Below are 22,712 nucleotides of genomic sequence, written 5' to 3'. Positions count from 1 at the left end.
ACACAAACTCTGTTGTCCGGCGTCCACAAAGCACTAGAAGATGTTACAAATGTGTATCTAAAGTTGTAGAAAATGTGTATGATATGCAGTATTATTTGAGAAATAGTATGAGATCAGATGTTTAAAGACTTTATTGTTATAGGTATACATGCAAAAGAGCTGGGTTCAGGTTGTGCATGTAACATTAACTGTGGCATTCCCTGATACTGTATATCAGTGATTAGCCGTACAGTCTTAACATTCTCTTAACAGCTGTTGCTTAAATGGAATTTCCTAGGGTGGGTTTGTTTGTTTTTTAATTAAGATGAAAGGTGGGGGAGAAGGTGCTCCGCTTGCCAGGACTTGAAAGTTCTCCTGGCTTGCAACTAAGGCAATAAATAGCATGTGTTCATTCCATAGCTGGAAATATTTGGCTCGACACCACGAGAATGCCCAGCCCTGCTCGACACCTTAGGAAATCTGCAGGATCTGCACAGCCACCAAGGTGCATCCTAGGCAGGCTTCCTCATGTGAATCAAGCCTGAAATATGTATTTGTTTTCACACTTTTGTGTCAGTTGCTCTGCAGACAAATTGTTCCTTCAAACCCACCATAAAGGAATTGTTTTGTATTTCTGTGCCAGGTTTCTGTATGTGTCCAAGTCACATACTACACTTAGCCCTGGAAAGATTGTCCTTGTCTTCCAAATTCACTACCTCTAAAGAGATTAGGGACCATGGGCCTATTAAAGTCAACAGCAGTCTACTTCTTGCCTTCAGTGGGTATGGGATCAGGCTCTGCATGAGTGTCTGAATAAATGACAGAGTCACTGAGGGCATATATCCAAATCTTTGTGTGTATTTGTGAGTAAATGTGCATATTAGAGATGGGCTCACCCTACCCAAGAACTTCAGGGGTGTGTGTGTGTGTGTGTGTGTGTGTGTGCACGTGCACATACGCACGTGTGCATATGACATATGGTGCCACTGAGTTTGCAGATTATTAGACACTGCCAGCATTTTAATTTGTCTCTTTCTTTTTAAAAAGCCATTTGTAACAGTCTCTCACTTGTCCATTCCAGCCTTCTTCTCTCACTTCCAAACACTTTTATTTTTTCATTTCCTGAGTCTTTCAGGGCACATTTATCTGGATCACCACAGGGGACACCTTGCCTGCCATCTCTTCATCTTTTCCTTCACAACGAGGCAAAGGTTGTGTGGTGGGTCCCTGGAGTCTCCAACTCGCCCAGGTGGCTTCAAGACAAACCAGGTCCCTTCTTGATTGAAGTGACTGTTTTCAGCAAATGTACACGGCATTTCAATTATATACAAATATTATCAAATAAATAGAGAATCCAGGATTCCTCTGACTCTGAGACAAGCACTGGTAATTTTCAGTGGCGTCCTCTTCATTCTTCTTGAGGACACTGTACATTTCTCCCATTTCAGCTAACAAAATAGCTGTGGTAAGCCCCAAAGAGAGGAACAGGACATGTGCTGTATAAAGACCATTTGCACATTGGCTTGTTTGCACTAGCCATGAGAACTCTCTCACTCAGACATACCACAAGCCCCTGAGAGGCGAGGCCATGGTAAGTTTTTTGAACATATACAGCCTATTGGACATAACCCTCCCATGAGTTTAGGTGCTGGGTTCCAATTCCCAGTTTTATTTGATTGCAGGGGCATTACTTTACATTTTATACGCGTCTGGTAAGCAGTCTGAGCGAGGAGTCAGTAAGAAGAGGCCCAGTGTCAAATCTTTGTAGTTGGCATCTCTGTTGGCCTCCAAGTAGACTTCATCCTTAAACCGCATCTCGGACACCGTCACCGAATCTATTACCTCTTCTGTGACCTTCACACACAAGATGGATGCATCGGACCGCTTGTACACCTTAAGGCTCAATGAGGCATTCCTCTGGGACACTGCCTTGATAGTTCCCTTCAGGGAAACCAGGTAGAAGCCATCACAGTAGATCGGGATGGAGAGGTTTCTGACGTTCATGGTGCCCCGATTCCAAGAGATATTGATGCGTTTCTCCTTGGGGACGTAATCTGGAGTGGAAGAAGCAAACAGAAACCCATGGAGATGTGAGTCCCTCAAACCGTCTTGGAAGAGGATGATTTTTTGTGGCTTGGGCATAGGAAGAAACAGAGTAGAGAAATCACAAAGGAAATAGGGAGAACTAGAAATGGGGTGGAATGAAGAGGGATGCAGAGTGGGAGGAAGGTCTAGGGCAAAGGCTCTGCAGCTTTGTTCTGTGGCACACAGACAACCGGCTTGGCACTGGCTCTTCTTGTTTCCACGTGAGAGGAACAGATCTGATGAAGGGGAGAGATGAAATGAAGCGCCTGAGAGTGGGAGGGAAGTGATGGGAGAGGACCACAAGATGCTCAGTAACACGATGGCCCTTTTCTTGGTCTGGCAGTGTAAAGGAGCCTTCCAAAGGGGTGTAAAATGGCCTCAGTGTGAATGAGAATCTTAGCCCTTCTCTGTGAAGGTGAGGTTCACACTGTGAAAATGTAGTAGCAGCAGTGAATATGGATATTACAGTAACATCCAGAGGGCCATGTGGGGATTGGGGCCCTAATGTGTAGGGCCCTGTACAAGCCTTGCCCTGATGTTCAAAAATCCCTGGTCTAGAGAGAGCAAAAGTGACAAGGGGAGCTAGAGAGTGCAGAAAAGTGAGCGGGGGAGCTGGAAAGGGTGGGGATGAATGTAATATATTTGAAGGACCAGGGAATGTAAAGCAGAGGAGTGCAAACCCCACATCCAAGGAAACTACTTCATTTGCATATTCATTTGCATAAATATTTTAAAGGCTAATAAAGGCACACAGCTTTATTGTCTCCTGTTTCTCTCTTCTGTGGCCAAGGATTGGCATTGCTGGCTTTTGGGATTCTAGTCCTGGAGTTCACCATTAAAGACCTGCCCCTGGACCATCATTCCACCACTGTCAATGGAAAAGCTCCCATTGACATCAGCCGCCTTTAGATCAGGCCCTGCCCTGCCCTGGAGAGGAAAACCCACGGCAGCAGTTCAGGACACTTACATGCTGCACTCAGCACTGAGAATCCCGCCATCTAAAGCGGTGTCTCACCTGAGCCAGATGGGTGACAGGAAGCAAGGAGACTGAGTCTCTGGGCACTCACCACTTATGTGGTAAAATGAGGCAGAGCCGGCGAAAAATGTCATTTATTTCCCACACACATTTTCTTCAATTTATTTTTGGTGAAATTTCCCACCATTTTATTTCTTTCCGGCTGGTGGGGGGGGATGTTTCAATGAGAAAATGAAATAGAAACTTGAAAAAAATCAGTTATAATAAACAAATACACACCTGTGGCTGCAACTTCGATCCACTGGGATTTTGGAGTCTGAAAAGCAACAAAACAAAAAAACAGATTAATAATCTCTACAAAGTCAGGGAGAACTTTCCAGATCTCCTTGCAGATGTGCGGTGAGGGGAGAAAGAGCTTTTCGCAGTGTTGTTTATGGCAAGTCTCACAATATTTGGTGTTTCTCTTAAACCCCAGCTCCTGGAATCCTGTGATTACATGAGAATCTTAGCTTTTGTGTTATTTTATTAAAAAAAAATAAGTTTCTAGCTCTCCAGGATGCAGGGGACATTCCCACCAGCAGCCAAGGAAGCCTGACCAGTCAGGCTGGGAGCTGTCCAGAACCCCAGCCCAGCCCCCCTTGATGTTCCTGCTATCCTGCAATGTGATGGAGTGCATGCTGACCCTTGCAGATGTAAGCAGCTCTGGGCATTGCACTCCCAGGCATTGTGCCTCTCCTTGGCTTCTGGCTCATAGCTGGATCTGCTGGGGTGTTTTCTGGCTAGAACCAAATTTAATTACACTAATAATGCTGAGCCCTCATTGACCACTGTTTCATCAGTGGATTTTAAAGTGCTTTACAAAGGAGGTCAGCATCATTATCCCAATTTTACAGATGGGGAAACTGAGGCACAGAGCAGGGAAGTGACTTGGGCTAAGGTCACCCAGCAAGCCAGTGACAGAGCCAGAAATAGAACCAAGGTATCCTGAGTCCCAGGCCAGTGCTCTGTCCACTAGGCCACACTCCCTCCCACACTGGGAGTATTTGCAAAAGAGTGAGCACACTCTCTCCTTCCCCAGGCCCAAGCGTTTCTACCCACAGCCCCATCAGAGCACAGAGGCTGGGGTACTGGGGAAACAACAAGCTTTTCCTGCCAAGAGCACCTGGGGTTGGTACAGTGCCTGAAAATTTTGTTCATTCAGCTCCCCTTCCACACACACAAACCTCAGCACAGCAGGAGGCGAGCAGGCCTCACAGCTCAGCTGGGACTAAACAGGCCATTTCACCCCAGTGGAGGCCAGCCAGGAGCTGTGTTTGAAAGCCACTGGCAGTGCCAGGTCTTGTTTCTGGTGTAGCCGGGGCCAGCAGGCCCTTGTCTCCAGCTGTGGAGGGAGCAGCTCCATTCTTGCTAACAGGACTGATTACCCCTTGGGTAGCTCCATTTCCCCACTGTGGCCCAGGATCCAGCCCGGCCCCAGCGCTATCCTGGAATCAGGGCCAGCGTTGGGGAGCCTTGTTTTCCTGCTGCTCTGGTGATGCTGCACCCACCGGAGGCTGCAGCTGCGATCTAGAAAGCAGCAGCACCCTGACACATGCAAATGCAACTGGTGCTTGCTGGTTTCATCATCTGGAGCAGTGGGTGTGGGTGTGAGTGTGAATGTGAGTCTCTTTCACTTTCATTTTCATTTCCTGGTAACTTCGCTCCCTGTGCCTCTCTCCTCCCAGCCACTGACTCCTCGCTCTTGTTTGCCCTCTTTCCCGTTGTGGGACAGCCCTTGCCTGAACAGCTGTATCCCAGGGCATGGTGGGCTGCCTGCAGAGAGCTGGAGTACCAGACCCTGCTGTTTGTGAGGGCAGGGAACACACAGATTTGATGTCAGCTCTTAGAAGCTTTTGCTTTTAAAATGTGGCCCCCGATCCTCTAGCTATCACTCATGCAAATCTTCAGTGCCGGAGTAAAGACTGCAGGATCTCCTCCTTGAATTATAATTTTTAAGACTACGCATTTTATTGTGATCCAAACCTCACTGAAGACGAGCAACGGTTTTGGACCTTTCAACTATTGTAATTTAAAAAGCATTTAGTTAATCTTTTAAAAGGACACTGTGGCTTAAAAGTAATAATGTAAAAAAAAACCAAAACAGTCTGTCCTTGTAATATTACTGCAGCTATGGATTACTACAGTGGAAAACATGTTAAAAGGTTGAATTTATTATTAGCCATTTGTGCTATTTGTTTGCTTCTGATAAGGCTTTCAGTCAAGACAGTTTCATGTTGATTCCTAGTCAGTTTCACTTTCAGCTCTGATGGGCAGGTTTTATAGATTGTAATATAAAATGATAACCTTGTGATAGGAGTTTTTTTAAGTAGCCTATAGAATAGTGAATTATTATTCCTGGTATGACATTCCATAAGATGGTTAAAAAAGAAGCAGCATGCCAACCCCAACATCCAAAAATCATGAGATTGGCTGAAAATTATTAGATTTTTAAAAATAATTAATTTTTATTTTCCTTCTGTTTTTCAGTTTTTAGGGTTCATATCTTTAGGCTTCCCCCCACAATCCTGAGAGCTAGAAATTTATTTTAAAAAAAAAAAAGAAAGAAAGCTGAACTACTCACATGATCACCGGACTCCAGCAGCTAGGGCTTTAAGAAAATTACCAAGTATCATGGAACTCGTGCTAAAATCATGAGTTGGCAATTATCAGATAGTTTCTATTAAATTATATGGGCCAGATCCTCAGCTAGTGTAAATTGGTGTAGCTCCATTGGTGTAACTTCAATGGCGCTACATCACTTTACACTCACTGAGGTGCTGGTCATATAGGTTTTTAGAGCTCTATCTATAGATGTCTGTTCCATTCCTATCTATCCCCATTGGTTTCATCCTTATTAAATCTGTAGGATATTTCAGTTGGGGAGGTTTTCCACACACTGATGAAATGTTGCAAATTTCCAACATTGTAGGTGACTGTTTAAATCCAAATAAATCCAAACTAAAAGCTGTTTTCATCAGAAGTTTAAATAATATTTTTTTAAATCCTTTGAAACATTCCTCATTATTGGGGCTGGTCAGACTATGCATTGTAAATAAATTATGGGATGAATTTAGCCCTTTCTCTTATTCACAGGCCATTTGAGACTCAGTAGATGTATTTGTGACCCTGCATTTGCCAAATGGCTTGGCTGAACAATTTTTAACCTCTGAGGGGCTTGCAAACTATTCCTCTTTGCTATTTGTTATTTGTGGCATGCGAGTCATCACCTCAGTCACACGGTGGTTCTGCTCCTTGACTGAATCACTGAAACTTTTGTAGAAAGGAGCACAACAAATACAGGTGGTGAATAGTAAATAACAAATCATGAGCAGCAAAGAGTTTTATTGCCATGAGTATGTTCATATGAGGGGGAATTCACCCCATGCACAGGGCAGAACAAAGCTCGTGCACCATCTCACTACATTGCTGCCATCCTCCCTTGTGTTTTATCACCAGGAGGAGCCACTTTACACTGCAATTGGCAGCCTCTTGGGCTGAGGTCCTTGTGCGGCTGGAACTACTCAGGGGAGGAAAGTTATCCAATTGCCTCAGGGCCTGCAGGATTGGGCACTAGTGTTAGACCAGAGGCAGTGGGGTGAAGCTAGATAAGGACACCAGCGATAAGATCACAGAGTCTTGACCTTGCACCATAGAAGTCAAAGAGAGTTTTGTCTCTGACTTCACTGGAAGGAGAATCAAGCCCTTAGGGGCTGAGCGCTCTGGCCCCAGACCTGCGAAGGACTTAAACATATGCTTGACTTCAAGTGTGTGAGTTTAGTACTCCCATTGAGTTCAGTGGGGTTTGGAACATGCCAATATGGAATGTGCACATCTTGATGGCCCAATAAAAAGTTCAGATAGATAGATTTATACTTTATATTAATTGACTTGGGCATTGCAAAACAAGTGAGCCAAACTCATTGTCAATGCAGTAGCATACCAATAAGACAGGCAAAACATCAGTATTATACATTATCATTTGAGATCTGCACCCCAAAGCTCAGACCCATCTTTGATCTTAACCACGGGGGACCCAAAGCTGCAGTCTCCTGACAGCCACAAGTCCTGGGAGTTTTGCCTGGTTAAAAAATGCAAGGTCAGGCTCAGGCTTGTATTTTTTTTTCACTTTACCCTTTCCTTGGGTTTTCTATGACAGGAACGGGCTGATCAGATGGAGGATGCACTGTGAGAACTCATTGATTTGTATGCATCTGATTGAGTCATTCTGATTTGTTATAGGAACAAATCATTCTGCTCACTCCAGGCACTTGGACAGTTGTCCAAAGAATTTAATACACAAGAAAATACACAACTAAAATTTCAATTTGAACTCCATGCCTGTGACAAAACCAAAGGGATCAACGTGGGGGAGAGATTGCTTCCTATAGCTGTGTGTACAGTCAGCTTGTATGCTGCAGCACTGGTCTCAGAGATATGAAGACGTCTGTTGATCCAACCTTGGGAGTTCGGGTGTGACACTGGCACCCTCTAGTGTTACTTAATACCAGTCTCTCATTGTTTCAAATCTAAGTGCCCGATCCCACAAACACTTAAGTACATGCATAGTTTTACTTGCATGAGTCGCCTTATTGACTTCAATGGGACGACTCACATGAGCACTTACACAATTAAGGATTGGGCCCCAAACATATTATTTTAAAGGGTTTCACTCAGTTGCTGATGTAGACTGAAATGTGATGGGATGCTTTCAGCTCGGGCACTATATTATTTTAATTCTACCTTATTTTATGTTTTACAAACTATGTGTGACATTAATATTTTACACCTGCATAGCCACATTCATCTCAGGCTCTCAAAGCACATTACAAACATTAATTACCCAACATTAAATTCTGAAAGGCTGGGGAGTGGGGATCCATGAGCCCATTTATAGAATCTGTAGGGACGCAATAAATAAATAAGCAGAAGCTAGCAATTCCTGACCCATTCTTTTTCTGTTTTGCCCATATGACTGTGTACAGAAAAGGATTTAAGGAGGCAGCACTCCATAACTATTGGCACCCAGTATGGTCACCTTGAGAAGTTGCTGTGTTACCAGTGCACCTCAGTTAAAGAATTCCATGCAGTAGTCACACAATAATTTAAGCCTGTTTAGAGTCCCCTAAATATTGCTTTCTATGAGACACTATGTAAGCAGATTCCCATGGACCTTTCATTGTGGTCATGTTTGTATTGTTTATTGTATTCATGGAGTAGCACTGCATGGCAGGTGTCCCCCTAGGAATGGTGTGTGTATCACACAAGGCAATCATAAACACACTGATTTTAAAGTAAGCAGGAACCATTATGATAATCTAACCTGCCGTCCTACATAAAACAAGCCATAGAACCATCCGTCCCCCCACTGATTCCTGTACCCAGCCTGATAAGGTGGTCGAGCTAGAGTGAGAGCTAATTAGAACTGGATCACATCATTTCATCACAGAATCATGGCTATTCTGTAACTCTGTCCTGTTCCTGGCTATGCTGAGCCCATGGGTAATGCCTCTACTTACTGTACTTACACCTCCCTCAGTACTGATATACATTAGCACAAGAGTGCTGCAACAAAGCTTCATGAGCAGGCTTTTAATGTGCAACACCGTGAAGGTCATTCGTCTGCCCAAATCGACCACCCTGGGAGCATCACAAGCATTGGCTGGATGCGTGGATCACAATGCCTGTGATCAGGTCTTTGGATTAGGTCTAGCCACATTGGTGCCGTCTCCAGGGGTAACCCCAGCGAGGATGGGAAGTCACAAGTATTGCAGGTGCAGAGATTCTGCCTGACTGCAGCATGCTTATCATTTGGAAATTACCCCTGAAGCTCATGCTTCAAGCACCAGAGCAGTGCACTATGAGGTAGGTGCTTTGGGCATTCCCAGCTGCACTGGTACAACCGCAGCTGAAAGGGGGACTGTGTGAATGGGTATGCACTAAACTACTGCAAGGATAAGCCGGACAACCAATATTTCATCCTTCTGTAGGGCTTGATCTAATGTCAATGGGAACACTCCCTTTGATTTCAACAGGTGTTGGATCAGACCCATAATATAGATGTGTCCTTGGGTTATGGAACATCCTTAGTAGCAAACCATCCTATAGGTCATGGACCATTTTGCTGGGGTGGAGGAACAGGGTGTGCATATTTCCTTTAAACAAAGCAGTAGGCTCTTACAAGCCAGCAGTCTAGAGCGCAGATCAGCTTTCAGTGAACACAGTCTAAATGTTTGTGTGGATGATGTAATATATTCCATGACTGTGTCACATTAATCAATGTAAGGTTATTCTGCAGTTGTTTGGACATTGAATCCAACAGCATAAAGGTACGCGATTGTACAATAACTATAAAATAGCAATCAAAACTATGGTTATCAGAAACACATGATCTCTTTCCTGCAATTAGGTTACATCTGGGCTCTCTGCCTCTGGCAAACATTATGCAGTCTTCCTGAGACAAGGCCCAGCTTCCTGGCTAGGCTCCAGCACAGTTCTTACTGCACCTGCCAGGCTGAGAATCTATTATAATCTTCTTCCTAATTTTCCCCAGCAGATTAAATCAGCGCATCTGTGTTGTGTTTCTGGGTGTTCTTAACTAGCTGCTGTGCAGTCACCTCCATGCAGAATTCAAAAGACCTGCTGGGTTCCTGGGCAATGCATGATGCTGTCTATACAGGAGACCATGATTATCTATTTAAAACAGTGGGACCTGTTTTTGTTTTTGTTTTTTAATTGTGCTCAGCGAGTGTGCATTTAAAATTCAAAGAGTCATCCAGCAACTTTGCCAAGGAACTGCCTCTTTAACAACTCATTCAAGTCTAGGTTCTGGTGAGGAATGGCAAGTCCAGGCATGCGCTATGTCTGCTGCACATTCACTGCTGTCTTGTTGTCATAAAGCTCACATGTGCCACGAGCACCAACCTTCTCAGTTTGTACTAAAATATTACAGAACTAAGAGGCGCTAAGAGGCAATGCCAGAATGACGTGTATTGTAATATATAATGCAATGCTGTTTCATTAGCTGAGCAAAATAAATTGCCTTTCCCAATTGCCCCAAAGTGGGAGACTCTCTTCAAGAGAGAGGGAGAGAATGGAGAAGAGAGGAGAGAGAAATCAACGATTCAGTTCACACATAGCATCTGCTGTGTGCAAAGGATGAAATGGGCTGGGAGAGATTTTTGATAGTCTCTGGTCTCTGTTAAATGACTCATAAATTCAGTGGAACTGTTTTTGACATGCACCTGGCATAGAAAAGATGGATTTCACTTCAGTAGCAAGAGATATCAAGCATTAAAGCCATTTTACCCAGAATGTGGTTTATAGATCTGGTTCATTTTACCTACAAAGTTAAGTGGGAGGAAAGAACAAACACTGTAAGGTGAAGCATAACATAGTGAACACAAGCACCTGGGGAACATGTGGGAGGAGAAGCAGCTACTGCATGATCTGCACTGAAATAACAACAAAAAAGTGCTGAGGACCCAGAGACTGTCAGCAATGAGAAACAAAGAAAATCTTTGCTACAACTTTCCCAAAAGCAGTCCCAGCAGCAGGCTAGTTCTTGTTTTGAGTTTGGAGTTTAGTTCAAAATAAAGGAAACTCTCTAAACACACATTTTCATTTATATCTATAATTACATCCAAGGCTTAATGTAAAGAACTTGATAGATGACTCCTGGGAACACAGAATTGTGTTCTACAGCTTTTGCAAAAGTTGCAACAAAACATTCTCTCTTTCTTATATAGCTATAGAGAATAGATTAAAGCAGTACATGAGACGTTTACAAATAGACAGAACCTGATTCTCCCACTGTTATGCCCGTTAAGCAGCAGTTATTCACCCAAGTAGTACAATGGAGTCGACTGTAACTACTCCCATGTGTAATTGATACTCAACATGAGTAAGGCCAGCACAATTGGGCCCATAACAATCAGCGAGGTAGTAATTCAATATATTTTTTTCATGTGACCAAAATTTACTCAGGGGAACCAAGTCGTTTGGTCCTTACTCGGGCAGAACTCCCAATGAGGCCAGTTTATTGACTCTGTCACTGGGCCAGCAATTTTGCATGCACCCGGCAGTCTGTAAGAACATACTTTGTGGTGGGTGGCGCAGAAAAAAGGGCTTATAGGTAGGCAAGAGTTAAGAATTGGGTTTTCTGCTTGCCACTATGCAAGGTGATGACCCTAAATGCTTTCTTTATACACAGAGCTTTACAGTGCGGAAGAAGGCAATGACGTTTATCATATGGTCTTACCGTAGGGGGATGCAGGAAACCAAGACCAAAGTAGACCAAGCAGGAGAGCAATACTATCCACTGGGCCACTGCAGACACCAGCTGCAGCCTGTTCCTTCTGACCTGTCTCCTCTCCAGCTCCAGCTGCTCTTCCAGCCTTTGGGCCTCCATCTCCAGCATCCCTTCCATCCCAGCCTCCCTGCCACCAACCTGCCAGCAGAATTGGATGAAAGAAAAAGCCCTCCCCTGCTTCTGCACAAAGGGCAAATCTCTCGAAGGGAATGAAGCAGAAGCAGTAGGTGTGTTGTCCCAAAATGAAATGAACAAAGTGTCTTCAGGAGTGGCTCAGGGTTTTATACACACACACAGAGCAGCAGCAGCAGGCGGGGAACTTCTTTGTGACTAATCTGAATTTCCCCTTTTCTTTCTTTCTTTTCTTTCTTTCTTTTTTTTTTTTTTTGGGTGAATGTGGGGGCTGATTTTGTGGCATCCCAGTTCGGTTTTGAGTAAGGACCTGTGAAAATGCATGTGTTTATGTCCTTAATCACTACATCTACAAGGTCTTTTGCTAGGTGATGATTCAAATGATCATCAACTTCAGCTAGCCCCTGCAGCCTTCTTCAGATAAAACTCCCATTCAGACCAATGGTAGTTTTGCAGGATTTACATCCCTGTTGCTTAGCAATACATACAACACTGGTGTAGCCCATCTGCTGCAGAGAGGAGAGGAATAAAAGGGGACATGAGTCAGGACAAAGGAAATATTTTCTGTACACCCGCTGCACAATTAGCCCGTGGAACTCACTGCCACAAGATACCACAGAGCCCAGGAGCTTAGTGGGATTATAAATGGGTGTTATGGATAATATGCATCCGTACATGCATCCGACGAAGTGGGTATTCACCCACGACAGCTCATGCTCCAAAATGTCTGTTAGTCTATAAGGTGCCACAAGACTCTTTGCTGCTTTTATGGATAATATGAACATCCAGAGTTAGAGTAGGTAACAAAAATAACCAAGAGTTTTGGGAGCAGCATAGACACCTCCTGCTTCAGGCCTAAGCCACCCACTATGGGCTGCTCTACACTGAACACTTACATCAGCATAGCTACGTTGTGTCGACCTAACCCCCAGTGTAGCCATTCTTCCGTAGCCCAAGCTACCACCTCTCGGGGAGGTGGATTAACTACAGCACTAGGAGAAGCCCTCCCATCACTGCAGCACTACAGCAGCACAGTTGTAAGTATTTTAAGTGTAGCCATACCCTAACTAATGGGGGTTGTGAAGATGTTTCCTTTGGGTACAGGCAATCCCATAGCTGCCTACTGCAAGGTTCTCACCCCTCCTCTGCAGCAGTTAGAGCTGGCCACGCCTGGAGCCAGGGTGCTGCGTTAGCTGGACCACAGGTCTGATGCAGTTCCTATGTATCTGTGCCCAAATGAGTGTGTTTAATCTCCCCTCCTCCAGTTTAGATCGCCAGCTTTCTGAGGCAGGGACTGTCTCTTTTGCTTATTTTAGCACCTTTTTGGGGGATCCTCCAAACTAACTCATCAATATTGGTTTTCATTTGAGGCACTGCATTTTCAGGCAGATTCTCAGCCATCAAATCAGTGTAACTCCACTGGAACCCATAGCTATTTGCAAGAACCGAGGATTTGGACCTAACACGATTGTACGAGCCTGTTTCAGGGATGAGCAGCCAAGGGGCTCCCCCCAGAATGGCCTCTGTTCACCTTTGTCTAGCCCCATGTGCCCAGGAGCACATGTGCTGCAAAAAAGGCAGAGAAAGAGGCGTCAGGCAGCTGTTCATGTGTTTTCCTAGTTCACCAAAGACACTTCCTCGTTAGCATAACCACAGGTGGGAGGCAGCTTGACCACCAGTCAAGCAAACTCACATGGAGATCCTTTTCCTGGAAGTGGTTAGACTGTGTTCCTGAAAAATAGTCTGGGGAGACTAAGAGCTACCACTAGTCCACAACAAAACAGCTATTTTCAGAAACAAAAAAAACCGACATGAAACCATGTCACTAGCACAGAACGTTTTCGGGTTTCTGTTAGTTCTTTTCGCTTGCGGAGTTCTGTGAAGCTTCATTCTCTCATTTTTTGCTTTATTCTGTGACGCTTCCCCTGGGCTTGCTGGTGCCCAAGCAAACAGTTGGCAGTGTCTTTCGTTCGGAGTCCAGGTGACAAGCCCAGGAAGCAAACAGAAACAGCCTCCTGGCTATAAAAGTATTTTGGGTAAATGGTGGGACAGTTTGGGGACGATCTCTGTGTCCATTTATAAATTCCGTTTTGTTTTGTGCATAGAAGTTATGATCGTAACCCTCAGCGTGGAGCAGAGTATCTGTTGTGTACCAAGAAAGGGCCCCTGAGTAGGCAGGCTACATTTGCGATGCTGAAACAGGCCCATAAAGGGGCCATCAACCCTGAATAGGTCTGCTCTGGTGGGGTTGCTATTGGCAGAGTCATTGACTTTGAACAACTCTCTGCCCAGCAACGGGCAGCAAGTTGGAGCATCGAAAATCCCCCAAGACAGAAAAGGTGTCAGATGCTGCTTTCAAAGATACGTACCCTGTAAGCAAAGGGAGCCAGGCCATTGCCAGGAACAGAGCACACTGACCAAACTGGGGACTTGCCAGAGCAGTGAGGACTCTGATGGAGGACTGTGTTCAGGCGGTTGTTGTTCCTTACAGATCTGTGGCTCCTCTGCTGGCTGATGAGATGTCTACACTGGCTCTGGAGGTGCAATTTCCAGTATGGTAGACATACTTCGATGGAACTAGTGTGCTAAAATGGCAGTGTAGCTTCAGCAGCCCGAGCAGCAGGCAGAGCTAGCTGCCCAAGTATCTACCTAAGGTCTCAGATGGGATTGTACTCGGGGTGGCTAGCCCCTCCCACTGCTCACACGGCCACGGCTACTCTGATATTTATAGCATACTAACTCAACAGAAGTGATACCTCAAGCTCCAGTGCAGACATACCCTAAGAATGAACTGGGTGCATTTAAGAAATGTCTTTGCTAAGCCTGTGTTCCTTGTGCTCCCCAAGGGTTAAACTCTGAACCAGAGCCATAAGCGCTGGAGCACCCATGAAAAAGAATTAGTGGGTGCTAAGCTGTTCCGCGGCATGCAGGAAGCACTGGGGAGAAAGGGGGAGGAGTGAAGATGGGGCGGGAAGAGGTGGGGTGGGGCCTTGGGCGAAGTGGTGGAGTGGGGGCAGGGCCTGGGGCTGAGCAGGGGTTGAGCACCCTTGGACAAATGAAGAAGCTGGCGCCTGTGACCAGAGCTTCCAGAGCAAGATGGAACTTTGGAGAACGTGCATAAGTGACTGGGGAAATATAGGAGGTTTCAGCTTCAGGGGCCAGGGCAGCTAGACTGCAGAGTCCCTCATCCCAGGAAGGGCACCAGACAAGAGCGCTGACCTGGGTGAGTGCTGTAGTGCTATCGTGCTAGAAGCCATGACTGAACTCAGGCCAGACCCATCTGGGTTGGAAGCACATGGGGGTCTAAGAGTTGGGTCCAATTACAGCAATCTGGTGACTGTCCACCAGGGGGACTCAGCCAGGTCTGTGACACAGGCAGGGTGCCCACAGTGCGCACCACATCTGGGGAAGAACAAGACACTGATGGGCACACCAGGAAGGATCCAACAGAGAACACAGCAGCATTGGTCCAGAGCAAACACATCCAGCATTGCTCACCAGGGTGCTGTGCACAACTAGCTCAGCCAGCAGATGCTATTGTAACACCGACAGACCCTGGTCATCAGTGGACGGGATCGAACCTGGGACCTCTAGAACTGAGTGCATGAGCCTCTACTGCATGAGCTAAAAGCCATATGGCTGTTAGCTAAGGTTGTAGAGCAGATTCATTTTATCTCTCTCTCTAAGTGGTCTGGGTGCCACTAGATGGGACAGAACACCACACCCAAAAGGTGTGTGGGTTACACTAGCAAGAGCATTTTGAAGAGACAGAAATTCACCCGCACGCAGCCATGTGTGAAGGTGCTGGCTGTGGAGATGCTGTGGCGGGTAAGGACTTCAGGGCATCTGCTGCTCCCACTGCTGCGGCTCCGAGGTGGACAGGACCCAGTCAGTCCTTCTTCCCTAAGAGGGCTGTGCCAAAGCTGTGTCTTGCTGTGTGGGAGATGGTTTGTGATGCCTGAGCTGGTGGGAAGACACCCCTCACACCGCAGACACATAGGCCTGTGATCAGACCACAGCTGCCTCTCACAGCACACTGGCTCAGCAGCAGCCGCCCTGACAGTCAAGGAGGAGAACAACAGCTGGCAGCAACTGGGAGCTATTACTGGGGAGTGGGTGGAGCCCTGATCCCAGTGGCTTTGTGGCTACAGGTAGCAGGGTCAGGGTCACAAAGGCAGTGCATGGCAGGGGGCTGGGACTCACACCTTGTCTTGCCCACTGACTCAGCCTTGTTGAGAATGCCTGGATAGGGACGGGGAATGATCTGTGGCCACTTCAGCTGGTCTTGCCCAGCTGTAAAAGAGTCATCTTGTTCCCAGATGAAGCAGGAGGTGGTGACCACATGCTAGCCTGGTTGTATGAGCATAGAGCTACCACTATGCAAGATTTCTGTGTCCAGAGATCTGCACAGGTGCAGTCAGACACCAACCTGCAGATGACCATCAACACAGAAGCAGTGTGACATCTCATGGCACTCTGATGAGGCCATAAAGCTTGGGATGACAGAGGGCTCAGCCAGGTTACACCCGCAGTCTGCCTCCTGGAGAAGAAACTGAGTCTAATGCAGACCACATGCCACCAGAAGGACATCACTGCGGTATTCCTGGTAGAGAACATGTTATCTCTGGTAACTGCCACATAAAAGCCATTAGAGGGAAAGCACATTTCCTTGTGGCCATGTACCTTGACCTCTGATTCAAATCCACCATGGGTTCCTCCCTCTCCCCTCCCGCCCCCCGCCCCGGAGCTAGGGAGGCAGACCTCAGCCAATTACAGCATCGGCTGACAGATCTGGGGGCTGAAGTATGGGCACCCAGCATTCCCAGAGATGGGGAAACCAGAGTATTGCCAACACAGCAGCAGAAGCAAAACGTCCTTGCTGGTGGTGTCAGGGACACTCTTGAGGACTATGGACTTGTCCCTTGTGCTTCTGAGGAGCCTGCTGCTGTGAATACATAGCGGATGGGTGCGGGATACGCCATGATCCCATGCTGATGGCTGCACCTCCATTTGTCTGCTCCACTGGCAGTTGAGGAGGCATAGGTCTGGCCAGCGCTGTATCAGCTGGAAGTGAACCACCCATCACGTACAGCTAGCAGTGTCTGCTCAGAGCCCTGTGCAGCACAGCCAGAGCAAGAGTGGCTGACAGGTACACCTGACCAAGTACACTGTGCCTGAGCAAGTGGCTATCAGCTGCCTTCCTGCTGAACAGCAGCCCATGGGTGAGGAAGAAGAGGAATGCATGTAGGGGGTACGTCAGAACCAGCTGGCTGAATCTACCACCTGTGCCCTCCATACTCTGCTGCCTACAGAGGAACCAGCATGCAGGCTAAAATTGTTCCCGTCAATGAGCGACTGCGGATTCAGTCAGTCAAAGGTATCAGACTTTTCATTGTTTCAATGAGGAACCAAAGACAGAGAGCAGGGCCGTGGTCAGCAATCTTCTCACCACTTGTCTGCCTTCCTGGAGCACCAGGCCATGCACTGCATCAGTAAAAAGAACAGGAGTACTTGAGGCATCTTAGAGACTAACTAATTTATTTGAGAGCTTGCATCAGTGATTTTCAACCTGTGGTCAGCAGATCCCAGAGTCCACAGACAATGTCTAAGATTTACAAAGGGGTCCACAGCTGCCTTTGAAATTTTTTAGGGGTCTGCAAATGAAAAAAGGTTGCAAACCACTGCACTATATCAAACACCTGCGCATGGGGGCGCTCTGCCTCTCACCCTTCTCCCTCTGTCTGTAGGGGTGGAACTACTTGCTGCTGTTGGGTTCTCTTTTGGAACAGTGGGAGTTGCCAAGGGAACCTTCAAATTCCATACTTAGCAGCACACATGTGGCTGTGGTCATGGTTCATTCATTGTTTGCTGTGTATCTGAACTGTTCAGCCTCTGCTTCCCCACTTTGGACCTTGTGCTGACCTCATTACTCACTGAGTGTTCCCAGGTAATGTGGGTGGAGGTGGGCGGGGGTGTATGTCTGAAATCAGTTTGTCATCTCTGTGCTTTCCCAAGTGTTTCACAAGCCAGGCTGATGTCAGTGCTTGTGGCACAGTAGTTGGGTACTCAGAGGCTGCACTTGGAGTGACGTATCTGGCATTATAGCAGTTAAAGGAAAGGGGATTGCTAATTTACCAGGGACCATTGTGGACAGGGGCAACTAACCTTGTGCTGTCCTTCCTAGTTTTAAAGGCTTTAATGTCCATATGCTGACTTGCCCATGAAATCCAGGAGTGACACAACAAAGCAGAGATGTTACAGCTTCAGCTAAGAACCAGGGGCTTGCACAGCTATGTTTATTTTCCCCCATGATTTTTGTTGCTGTGGTCCTGGCAGCGTGTCATGGCACAGGGCGGTCTCTTGTGTCTGTTGCATTGGTCATTGGCATTGAGATCATCTGGGGAGTGAGGCTGAGGTGAGGAGACGGGGGGTATGCCCACACTGGAGCTGGAAGGTGTAATTTCTAACTCGAGCAGACATACCCGTGCTAGCTGCAATCTAGCTCACATGCTAAAAATAGAGTGTAGCCGTGGCAGCATGAGGGAGGGGCTAGACAGCCCAAGTATGATCCCATCCAAGACCCTAAGTATGTACTCGGGTGATTAGATCCTCATGCCACTGTGGCTACACTGCTATTTTCAGCACTCTAGTTGCATCAGAGCTAGCAGGAGTATGGCTCATTGAGCTGGAAATGCAACTTCTAACTCTGATGGAGACATACCTTGTGAGGGAGGGTCCAGGAAGGGTTTGGAGAAAAGAGTCTTTTAGCATGTTTTTAAACACCACTTAGCACCTGGTGAAGACAAAGACAATGTTCTGCCATTTATTGCAATCGAGTGACATCTGGGACGAATTTACCCATGTACTTTGAAATAGTTTCGTCCCTTGTTTAAAGTCTGCTCATTGATGCTGTCACTGGTTTTGGACCTTATACAGTTCATTTCATTGGTTTATCTAAAGAATGTACGTTTCTGTTCACCTTTAATGCAGACATGTTTGAACTGAGAAAATTCTGAATCACAACAGACCCAATGTCCACCCAGCTCAATGTCCTGATGGTGGCCAGTGGCAAAACCTTAGAAAAGGTGTGAAATTTGCAGAGTACATTGAACTGTGCAGAGTTGTTATTAATCATATTTATTACTGTAGTGCCCAAGGACCAACTGAGAAGAGAGCCCCATGGTGCTCGGTGCTGTACAAACACAGTCGTAGGCAGTTCCTGCCCTGCATAACATCTAGGGAAGATTTTTTTCTTGACATTAAGCTGGCAGTTAGCTTATTCTCTGAAGCATGAAGATATAGTAGAGATGGCCTGGACCCAGCAGCCATGGAATGTGGGGGATGTTTGAAATCTGAACAGAAGCCTTGATTCATATTTTGCAAATACCCTCTGGGGCTGATTCTGATTTCAGCAGTGAATCACTAGTAGTAGCTCAGTTGACCTCAGTAGAGTGACAGCAACGTAAAAGCAATGGCAGTGAGGTCAGAATCAGGTCCCATATCCAAAACAAAATCTCTGACCTGAGCATACGAAATCCAAATCAGGATCCAGATCTGAGTTTTGCAGCTCCATTGCTCAGAGTAGTGATGCCATGAACATTTGAGTCTCATCAAGCATGCACATGAGTCCAGTCCCACTCTGAAGGGATTTTGATTTATACCAGAGCTGCCCAGAGGATTCAGGAAGCCTGAGGCAAAGCAATATTGGGGGCTCCTTCCATAGAAAAAAGTTGCAATACTATAGAATACTCTATTCTCATCGGGGCCCCTGTGGGGCCCTGGTTAAAATAAACATTTAAAAACCTTCCACAGCTCAGCACAAACCCAGTTTTGAGAAAACTTCTTTTCAAGTCACCTTTACAAGGTATCACTGGTTCTCAGCATCAGCTAGTGCTAAAAGACACTAAAGCTCATTAAAAGGGTTGGACAAATATTTTCCGCCAAAACTTTTTTTGGATCAAAAACTAGGGGTTTTTAAAAAGCAGAAAAAATCATGGATAAAGTCTGCTTTCCTTCAAAATTTGTTGTCATTTTTTTAATTGAAAAGCTGAAATTAGTCTGCCAAAACCTGAACATGATTTGGGGTTTCAGAAGTGTGTGGCCAAATATTGGTTGCTTGCTGTATTTGATTGTTTAAAGAAACAATAAAAAAAATTCTGCTTAAAAAAATCCAAAATTTTTGAACCACCTCAGCTTGTGACCGAAAGCCTGTGGCCATCCAATCAGAGATTTTTCCAGGTTTCTGATACTCTGCTGGCTTCCTTGACTCATATCTGTCTCCATAACTTTGGGTTCATTTAGGTTAGAACATAAGAACATAAGAATGGCCGTACTGGGTCAGACCAAAGGTCCATCCAGCCCAGTATCCTGTCTACTGACAGTGGCCAATGCCAAGTGTCCCAGAGGGAGTGAACCTAACAGGTAATGATCAAGTGATGTCTCTCCTGCCATCCATCTCCACCCTCTGAAAAACAGAAGCTAGGGACACCATTCCTTAACCATCCTGGCTAATAGCCATTAATGGACTTAACCTCCATGAATTTATCTGTTTCCTAGAGACTAGCTCCATGGGGTCCCTCACAAACTGGAGACGGTTACTGTGGGTTTGTCTTTAGTATAGCTTGTGTACATACTCCACGAACTGAGCATTTGAGCTTGTTCCAGAATCTGGGATGAGCCTATGTTGTGAAAACTGAAATGCTCAAAATAGCACATGCCTGTGAATGGACACAGGGTGCTAAAATTAAATTAACCCAGGGGGTCTCAAACTGGGAGTCGGGACCCCTCAGAGGGTCACAAAGTTATTACTGGGGGTCGCAAGCTGTCAGCCTCCACCTCAACCCCGCTTTGCCTCCAGCATTTATAATGGTGTTAAATATATAAAAAAGTGTTTTTAATTTATAGGGGGGGGTCGCACTCAGAGGTTTGCTATGTGAAAAGGGTCACCAGTACAAAAGTTTGATAACCACTGAATTAACCCCTCTGGAGCCTCGGGGAATGAAGGGGAGGGGAGTCTCCCTTGGTAGGGTTGGGAAGGAGGTAGGTGGTGTAAGACATTGCTCTTCTTATGTGATCCCTCCCCCATGGCTCTCTTGGCTCTATCACTGTTAATATAAAGTGGCTAATTTTAAATGAAGCTACCCTCCCCTGACAGGAATCTCCCTATGGCACTGAAATTAAATGTAGGGAAAAGGGACAAGATAACAGCTTGGCTCTTGGTGTTAAATAGCTGTCCTCAAGCCTCAAACTGCTGAATGAGCTTTACTGTAGGGAAGGCTGTGCCTCCCCAAACAGCCTGGCCCTGCCCCCTATCCACTTCCTGCCCCCCGACTGCCCCCCTCAGAATCCCGATCCATCCTGCACCTTGTCCCCTGACTGCCCCCCCGAGACCCCTTTCACCAACGCCCCCGCTCCCTGTCCCCTGACTGCCCCGACCCCTATCCACCCCGCCGCCAAGTCCTGACAAACCCCCGAATGCCCACAATCCAATCCCCCCTTCCCCATCCCCTGACCGCCGCCCCCCCGAACCTCTGCCCCCTCCCTGTTCCCTGACTGTCCCCGGGACTCCCTGCCCCTTATCTAACCCCCCCGGTCCCTTGTTGAGCTGTGTGGAGAAGGAAATTCTATTTTGCAGAGGATTTCAATAGGGAGGATGGAGCCCTGGATTCTGAGCCAGTCTGGCAGGTGGATTGCTAGGAGCCAAGCAGGTGACCTGGCAGAAAACCAGGCAGGTTTAATTGAAACCAAACCAACTCCACAAAACACTTGTATTTCAACAAATGCTAAACTTCAAAGAAACACTTCACCGGAATATTTCTGACCAGCTCTAGGTCCTAGGACTGGGTGGGTTGCTCTGTTTAAACTCCAAATGCTTGGTCCAATCTGCTCCATTCCACATGCCAAGTATTTGATCTGGAGAAGTATTTTATGAGCCCCAGGGTTGAGTCATCTTTGGCAGCGATGCTTTATCACATGCAGAGAGAGAGTAAATGTCTGCAGTGGCAGGGAAAAGCACCTCAGCTTTGTTTTAGCTTTGGAATATTAACAGAGAGCCCCCAGAAAGAAAGCATGGTTTTGTGGTTAAGAAGCTGGTTTGGAGTTTGCGCGATGTGTGCTCAGTTCTGCCTGTCACAGACTTTCTGTATCACCTGAGGCAAGTCATTTTATAGCCCAGGCCTCAGTTCCCCATCTCTAAAATGGAAATAAATCTTTCTTTGTTGGTCTTGTCCATTCAGATCAGAAGTGTTGTGGGGCAGGGTGTCTGTACAGTGCCTAGCATCATGGGGCTCTGATCTTACCTGAGCTCTCTAGGTTCTGTTGCAACATTAATAACCCCCAAGAACGCACTCCTGCGCACCAGCTGGTCCTGGGTCTCAAGAGATGAAAAGGCAAGTCCAGCAACCTCCATGGCTATCTAGTCCCTGTATCTTTTCATATCAAATTTCAAGGCAGAGAAATTCTATTAACACCCTTATTGAAACCTTGATTGTGATGGAAACACTGACTGGGCATTAGCTACATCGATGCAAACCTCAACAGTGTAACTATAGTACAGAGGTAAAAGGACTGCCCGGGACACCCTGCCCCTTATCCAACCCCTCTGGTCCCGTTTACCCCCTCTCCCGGAGCCTCAGCGTGTGCGTCCAGGAGCGGCCCTGGACAGCGCTGTGAGTTCCAGTGGGACTGGAGCTCCCACCGCTCAGCCCAGAGCTCGCAGCCCGCCCCCTTATCATGGGCTCTGTGCGGGGAGGAGCTCAGGCCCCGCCGGAGGCACACGGCTGCAGCGCTGTCCAGGGCCACTCCTGGACGTGTGCGCTGAGGTGCCAGAGGGATGGGGGATGGCAGGGGCGGGGGGGAGCCTCAGCCACTCTCGTGGGGGCCCCTGCGGGGCCCAGGCCTGGGGCAAATTGCCCCACTTGCCCCCCCCCCTCTGGGCGGCCCTGATTTATACAGATAGCACAATACCAAGAAATACAGTTCCCCAAAAAGATAATGATTCCTGATACAGTCCTGATTGTAATGTGCAAATACAACCCAACGTTACATTTATCCTCTATGCACCACAGCTTCATCTGTATACAGCCGTGAGCCACTGCCCCTCAAACCCATACCCCAGAGCTAAACACCCCACCCTCTGTACTATGGCGAAAAAGCAGGGCACTGGAGGCTTGAGATGTGGTCTCCTTCCCTCAT

The 22,712-nt window shown here is 46.7% G+C and overlaps 1 protein-coding gene and 1 long non-coding RNA gene across 3 annotated transcripts in view; one reads left to right on the top strand and one right to left on the bottom strand.

Annotated features, from left to right (window-relative positions):
* Nucleotides 1-271: 271 nt before the first annotated feature.
* TNFSF4 (TNF superfamily member 4) lies at nucleotides 272-15,936 on the bottom strand. Of its 2 annotated transcripts, none has more exons than XM_039483267.1 (4): nucleotides 15,725-15,936; nucleotides 11,337-11,829; nucleotides 3,320-3,356; nucleotides 272-2,033 (listed from the first exon to the last, which is right to left on the bottom strand). In XM_039483267.1, the coding sequence occupies exons 2-4, from the start codon at nucleotides 11,502-11,504 to the stop codon at nucleotides 1,672-1,674; spliced, it is 567 nt and encodes a 188-aa protein (XP_039339201.1). In that variant the 5' UTR covers nucleotides 11,505-11,829; nucleotides 15,725-15,936; the 3' UTR covers nucleotides 272-1,671. The 2 variants fall into 2 exon arrangements, with proteins under 2 accessions (XP_039339201.1, XP_039339200.1); XM_039483266.1 differs by having other exon boundaries at nucleotides 11,337-11,525.
* The window catches only part of LOC120369693, a 40,852-nt gene continuing 33,730 nt past the window's right edge, over nucleotides 15,591-22,712 (top strand). The window contains exon 1 of the long non-coding RNA XR_005583342.1: nucleotides 15,591-17,466. This is a non-coding gene — a long non-coding RNA (uncharacterized LOC120369693). The remainder of the gene's footprint in view (nucleotides 17,467-22,712) is intronic.

The sequence above is a fragment of the Mauremys reevesii genome, linkage group 8 (genome assembly GCF_016161935.1).
Source record: "Mauremys reevesii isolate NIE-2019 linkage group 8, ASM1616193v1, whole genome shotgun sequence".
Lineage (NCBI taxonomy): Eukaryota > Metazoa > Chordata > Testudines > Geoemydidae > Mauremys > Mauremys reevesii.
The sequence above is the reverse complement of the archived record's forward strand: the minus strand, read 5'-3'. Positions and strand labels throughout refer to the sequence as shown.